Source organism: Lepisosteus oculatus, chromosome 3, assembly GCF_040954835.1.
Source record: "Lepisosteus oculatus isolate fLepOcu1 chromosome 3, fLepOcu1.hap2, whole genome shotgun sequence".
NCBI lineage: Eukaryota > Metazoa > Chordata > Actinopteri > Semionotiformes > Lepisosteidae > Lepisosteus > Lepisosteus oculatus.
In genome coordinates, this window is record NC_090698.1 from 12,222,534 (window position 1) to 12,229,596 (window position 7,063).

The window sequence follows — 7,063 nt, forward strand, 5'->3', positions numbered from 1 at the left end:
AGCGGGGTGCAGAGAAAAGGAAAGTGAAAGAGCTGAGGAGCAAGGTAAAGATCAAAATTGGTTTCTTTGCCAAGTCAAACACCTGCGGCAGTGCAGAAGGGCAGAGAGCAGAGTTTTGGGAAAACCAAAACTTTCTGTCTGAGGGTTACCCACTGGGGGAACAAATAATAAAGGTTATGATGAGATGCAATACGTCACTATGCTGTTTAGTGAAAGTTTGAATTAAGTTCATCTGGTCTCAGAAAACAGAATATAAATTCATTGCAGAGACCTGGCCAACCTCTAGTGTTAACAGTAATGTCAGGACAAGGACAGAATACACTGCATACACAATCTGTTTTGGCATTTAAAATATTCCTGTACCACTCCATGAAATAGTTTTCTGATGTCCAGCTGTCTGAGAATATCATGCACTCTAAAATCAGCCCAGTGATTTTAGAGTGCATGATATCTCTGCTGCTCATCCTTACAGGGGTGGCCTGAGCCTGATCACCCATCCATCCAGTTCAGGGTCACAGGAGACCAAGAACCTATCCCAGCAATAACAGGTGTAAGGAGGGGTACACCCTGACTGGGACCATAGTGCACACACAGATACAAAAACACACATCACACTTACACTTACACTGGGGATACTTTTCCCTGAAGCCAATTAACCCACCTGTATGTCTTTGGACACATAGGAAACCAGAGCACACAGAAGAAACCCTCATGAACATAGAGAACATACAAACTCCACACAAATAGCAGCCCAAGAACTGAACCCAGGGCCATAGTGCTGCAAGGTAATAACACTAACCACTGCGCCACCATTCTGCTCAACAGCTTAGCCACAGTATTATTTATTGCTCTGTCTTCTGCAGGGAAGTGGGTACTGAAAAATCAAGAAGTCACATACTGCCCCTCTAAGAGATCAGTTAAGTTCGTCCATGATTTTCCTTTTGGTTCAAAATTCTTCAGCATGAGCAAGATGATAATAGATCTTAATAACACAGCTCTTGATTTCAAGGGCTTTTAAACCTAAAGGATTTTAAAGAGGTCTGTGCAAAATGCACAAGCAGGTTCACGTATTTACACGTGGGAGCAGTACAGTATACTGTCTCATTAGTATACTCATTATTAGCATACTCGTTAGCTGTGTTGTTTAATAGATCAAGAGTGAAAGAGACACTCTAAGACACTCTTGGAAGACTCTTTAGGCAGATAGCCTGATGTTACAGGAATAGTCCTCAGAGAGATTGACTCCGGGATGATCTGTAAGATAATGCAGTAATGCCGAAGCAGAAATTGAACACAAGAGATGTGAGACCTGTAAAGTTTTCAAACCAACAGGATTTTATGTGCAAAGAAAAGGCAACAGCAAATCAAATATAGGGCTACATATACCCATTTAGTATAATAGATTAAACCTTTGGAAAGTCTCTCACACACTGGAACTGCGCTGTATTTCTCTTCTTGATCTGACCGTCCTTGTACATTTTCTTCTATTTGCTGGGGTACCTCACGATTTCTGCAGTTCTCCAAACTTCTGTTCCAGTTTCAGAGCAGGATGTCACTGGGCCTGTGTCTGTTATGAAGGTATACCAGGGTGTGCCAATCCATTTGAAGTGTCAGGTCTTCACACTTCTCAGGGAGTTTTCAAATGTCCCCATTCGAATCTTGTGTATCTCTGGGTAGTTTTTAGGATGCATCCTTGATGGACAAAATGAAACTACAAGACAGAATCACAGCAGACATACACAGATACAGTATGTGCAACACTGCACGACAGGAAAATAGAGAAGACATATTCACAAATTGTGTTAAAACTAAAGTTTCTACTAAAGTGCATTTATACTGTATACTGTACGTAACCCTTTCAAACCTAATAGCCATCTTTGTTCTGATAAAATCATTATTATGTAGGAAGCAATAATTATATTATTATTCCCATTTCATCTTTCCCAAAACCATTCTTTTTGTGACTGAAAAAGGGTTACAGGGCAAAGAAGATCTCTATTATTAATATTGATTATTTGACACTGTGATCTAAGATGTCTAGTAGTCATAACCAACCATAGAACTGTAACATATTAAAAGTAATGAATAGAACAATTACAAGCAAGTACATTAACACAATAATATCATATAGCAAAGTAGTCAAAACAAGATAGAGGAATTATCAAAATATTATTCTCTGATCCACGGTCCAAAGCAAATGTTTCCTAATTTGGTCCTGGAGAGTCCCAGTCCAGTAGTTTTTACAAATAATGAATAAAATTATCAATTATTAAAATACATCAATTCCTGAAGATCAATTCAGGTGTGATCAATGACAAAGGCAATTTCTTAAGTTAAAAGTGTTAGAAATTGTTTGGAGAAAGATCTGATTCCTCCTCTTCTCTCCAGGATCTAGCTTCTTTTCATCTAACAGATTACTTTCTTAGCTGATAGATGATGTACGTTTTCCAAATGACTATAAGGAGAGGGGAGATATGAACTTATCAGACTGGGACTTTCCAAGAATGGGATTGGAGAATCTCAGGCTAGCACATCTAGCATATCTGAAACAAAAGCAACGTTCCAATGGCGAACCATGCAATCCAGCAACGGTTTCTTGAGGAGGCAATGGAAGGCGCCACATGGGGGCGCCAGAGAGGACCGAGAGGAAAGTAACATGAGAGGCCTGAGAATAAAGAGAAACATGAACCATCAAGTCTGCAAGGATTCGAGATGTCATCCACAGTTTCAGTCCTATCCCACATTTGTTCATTTTAAAATAGGGTTGTCCGAAGTCTCAGCCAGGAGAACAGACAATTGTGTCTATTTAATCTAGGTTGTGCTATAGACTTGGGAAAGATCAGTGCACGAACCAGTCTGAGTAAATCGCTGAGCACTTATGAACCCGGGATTGGAGCAGAAAATAGAAATAATATGATCAGAACCTTTAATTGAAATCATTCTGTTATCTTTTGAATTCAAGGTTAAAATTACAAATTGGCTGCAAATGTAGGCCTCTGCATATCATTCCCTGCAAGCATTCAAAAGGGAATAGCACTGAGGATTTGGCTGGAGATCTGCTCCAGCCCAGTCTTTGCTGTTGTATCCAGATTACCCCAATCAACCAAGCTTACGTTTCACACATGGAGCATACGACCTGTGACGGGCTACCATCTCATTTATGAGGGGGGTCTCAACTTGACTTAAACCATAGAAATCGGGAATAGCTCTGATTTCAAGAAAAGGTAGCTGTTTGTTCTTAAAATCGATTACAAATTGTTCACTCTTGTTTAAACTCTGCGTATCACCAACCCCGGTTTGCTTTCAAACTTCCGATGTCCAAATGCAGAAGTCAAAGTTAAAACCTTGTCACCCTTATTTCCCACTTGATTGATTCTCTAGATTATAAAACACCAAAGCAAACATGTTGGACCAGACAGTGACCACATGTTTGTTACAACGGACACCAGGACAAAAGGAAATCAGGTTTGGTTAATTGTGGAAGAAGTTGGGCCCGAACACCACTCCTACGACACAGGTCATGATGAACATGAGCCAAAAGACCACGGAGATCAGCTGCACGCAAATCAAAGCTTGGCGCCTCTGGCGTAGCTCCCCGGCGTCGCTGGACAAGAGCGAGCGGGTGTTGGCGTCACTCTCGGTGCCCATCTGCTCCACCCGCAGGCTGACGGTGGGAAGGATGATGAACCGAGCTTCCCGGGACTCCAGGGAGAGGACGACCCGCTGCGTGACAGTGGCCAGCCGAGCCGCCAGGGGCATGCGGAAGGTCACGTGTGGCAGCTGTGCCATGATGCGGTGCTGGCAGGGCAGGGACAGGGGCCCCCCCGTCTCCAGAGGGGTGGGGTGGCGGCAGAGGGGGCAGGAGATGGCCGGGGTGGCGGTGGGGTCAGGCGGGTTGGGGGAAGACAGCTGGATTTTCTGCAGGCACTCCGTGCAGAAGACATGCAAGCACTCCAGCATGCGAGGACACTTGGGTCCCTGGTTGTATTCCTGGTAGCAGACCGGGCACTCCAACTCTGCTGTCTCCCCAGCGCCTGTGGTGCCCTCTGAGGGTGGTATGGTTCCAGGGAGGTCCGCCATTCCTGATGTGGGTTTTTGGGAGCACTTGTTGGCCTTATTGTAAAAGCACTGTGGTTAGAGGTGCTGTTTGAAAGTATTATTTTTGGTTTCCAAATCACAGCTGGAAGAGAAATGATTGATTTTATGGTTAGAAAAAGTTGACCTGAAGACCCTTAACCTTCATCCTTTGTGGATTGTGGAGCTGAGCTACAACCTTAGAAAGCTCATTGAAATAAACTGGCAGAGTTCAGGCTGCTAGGTTTTGGGCTCTTAACAGAGTTTCTAATAGATGTTTGGGAGGAAGGATATATATATAAAAAAGCTGGAAATTCTTCAACTACCAAATTCTTAAACTCTTTTCAAATGTAAATTTAAAACTCATCTTCTTACCAGGGCCTACGTCTGATTGCCTTTCAGTTTGCTCTTGTTTCATTTTATTTACTTTTTAATGTATTCTTTATCAACATGTACAGCATCCTTGTGTTTGGATGTTATCACAATAACAAGGCTCTGGTAACAGTATGTAGCACAAGTGCTGTGCAAAACTGCTTCTAAATTACAAAACTGTTGCAATTACAACTCACTTGGCAAAGGGATTCCATTTAAAAAATTGAGAAAAAGATATATGGGTTAATAGTTAAACAAAATACGTTTTGCACGCTATCAATTTCAGTGATCTATGCAGTGTCTGTATTATAAATGTACCTCTTAAAAACAGTTTCCCCAATCATTTAATCAATCTAAAAAGTAATCTCTTACACAAGTAAATATAATGGATTATAATTATACTTTGAAAAGTATCTTTTAACAACACCTATACCATAATGTACTTAAAATACTGAAGCTATTGCCTATATCATACGGTATAGCTCAACCACAGGAAGCACAGGTGAAGCACAAGGTACAGTATATCAGAGGGTACACTTAGCTGGACTGCGAAAACAGCATACACAAGAGACCACGTCAGAGCCATTATTACAGCTCCTGAACCAAGCTGCTTATTAAAAACCTGCTCGGGTACCTCTCAGCCTTTGTAACTGGCATTGGATTGAAGCAGCTGCTCAAGGACATTGCACAGCTGAACAACAGGGAACTAAAAAGCCCAAAGCAGAATTGTTTTAGGGAGCACGAGTTAAACCATTACAAGATCAGTGGTTCCTATCCACTAATCATAACTGGTCCCACAGGGAGCTGTATGAGCCATTCGCTTTGCTGTGTGGGCTGGGCAGGAGCAGCTCCCTGCTCACCACAAACACACACAGGGCAGTAACAGAAATTCAGCCTGTTACCACCGTTGCTAAGCAACCCAATCCCTCTGGCCTCAGGCCTGCTTGAAATTAACACAAACACAGGCCCATAAATGGATGTTTGCTGTCCCTGTGCTGCTACAAGAAAAAGTCACAAAGTTCCTTTCTAAAGCTCTAAAGGAAGGATGGGATTAGTATCCATATTAATACCTTAATCATTGTAATTCCTATTATTGCATTTGCTCACCATTATTTCAACATCTAATTCTAGGTTACTCATAAATGATGAGAATCATACCTGTATTTAATTTTGCGGTTTTACAGTAATTGTTACTATTTCATGTCATTCAAGAACAGTGATAACAACACATGTTACACATTTTAAGGCCACCCCATTTTACACAGCTTCTCTGGTTAAGAAAGCATTCTTAACATAACTGCTAAAAAGATTTTCTTCAGCCCTCAATAAAACTGATACAACTGTTTTAGTTTGTCATGACTGTCACATTCTTGGAACAATCTATATTATCTTGTTTATCACTGGATCTGTAGTTATAAAAATTTGTATATCAAATGTGTAGCAAAGTGTGCAAACTGTGTCTGAAAAATAAGGTCATTGTAGATAATAATACAAATGTATGCTTTGGAGGATTTAAAAGACCCCTACAAATATAAACGCACAATTCAAGTTGGGACCATCATTTTTTTCTGGCATTTTTGCAGGGTTTCGAAATGCACCATCATAAAAAAATCATTTCCAGGCAATCAAAGGCTTTTTGAAACCACCTGTGAATCTGTTATTGAAAGGGCGCAAGCTTTGGGCAACATGGAAAAAAAGGTTTGCACTCAGCCGAGGGAAGTTTGCAAACTCTTATCAGCAAAGGCCGATAAGGATCTTCCTCTCGCCCAACACCATCTGTCAGTTTTTGCTGTTAGTTTTAAACTACATCAGCATTACTACTGTCACTTGCAAGCACCTACAATATATACACATTTATACAGTACCTACAGTATCAGCAACTTTGTTTCTTCAGTCTAAAAGTAGGTTAAACTTTGGGTGGATTCAGCAACTTTTTAAGTAGATCTTGTAGATTTAGCACCATTTTGCAAAGTGGCTTCCCCAACACTGTAAAAGACATATTTGCTGCCCTTCTGTGCTACTTCAGAACTACAGAACCTTTACCTGGCAGGATGCAGGGGTTGTAGCAGGGAGAGAATTTGAAACAACATCTTACCCCATCAACACTCCGCAAGCCCTGCGTTTGTCTCTTTGCCCTTTTTGAAGCAAGGTGTCCCATCTCTGGTTCCCATTGCTGGTTGATGCTAGCCTCACCAGGAGAGATCATAAAATGCCTCTATGGATAGGAGAGGCAGCCTGATCTCTCTGACACCCCTTGCCTGCCTGGGTGAAACACTGTAACCCTGGTAAAGGCGCAGTGGAACCGTGTGGTTTCCAGGGAGGGGAATATGTCAGCCCCTATGCGATGCAAACTGGGGGCTACAGAGACTCAGGGAGAGGGGGGGTGGAGGCTCAGATTATTGGTGTTTGAGCTTACTAGTGCTTCCCTCTCACCTGTTGCATTTCATGAGTTTGAATGAGCTTGAATGAAGCCAGAAGGACTACCTTTGCATGTCAGTTTCACCATTTCATGGTACAGACTCTTGTATGGGTGGCAAACTCTGCTGACATTTCAGATTTGATAGGTTATATCACATAAAATTACACAGAACTATGAAATGATGAACTGTGATTATAT

General features: G+C 41.7%; 1 protein-coding gene across 1 annotated transcript; it reads right to left on the reverse strand.

The window, feature by feature from the left end:
- Positions 1-1,312: 1,312 nt before the first annotated feature.
- On the reverse strand, positions 1,313-6,641 carry LOC102691067 (RING finger protein 223). Its single transcript, XM_069186833.1, has 2 exons — positions 6,542-6,641; positions 1,313-4,180 (listed from the first exon to the last, which is right to left on the reverse strand). Exon 2 carries the CDS (start codon positions 4,078-4,080, stop codon positions 3,472-3,474), a length of 609 nt encoding a protein of 202 aa, XP_069042934.1. The 5' UTR covers positions 4,081-4,180; positions 6,542-6,641; the 3' UTR covers positions 1,313-3,471.
- Between the last annotated feature and the right edge of the window lie 422 nt (positions 6,642-7,063).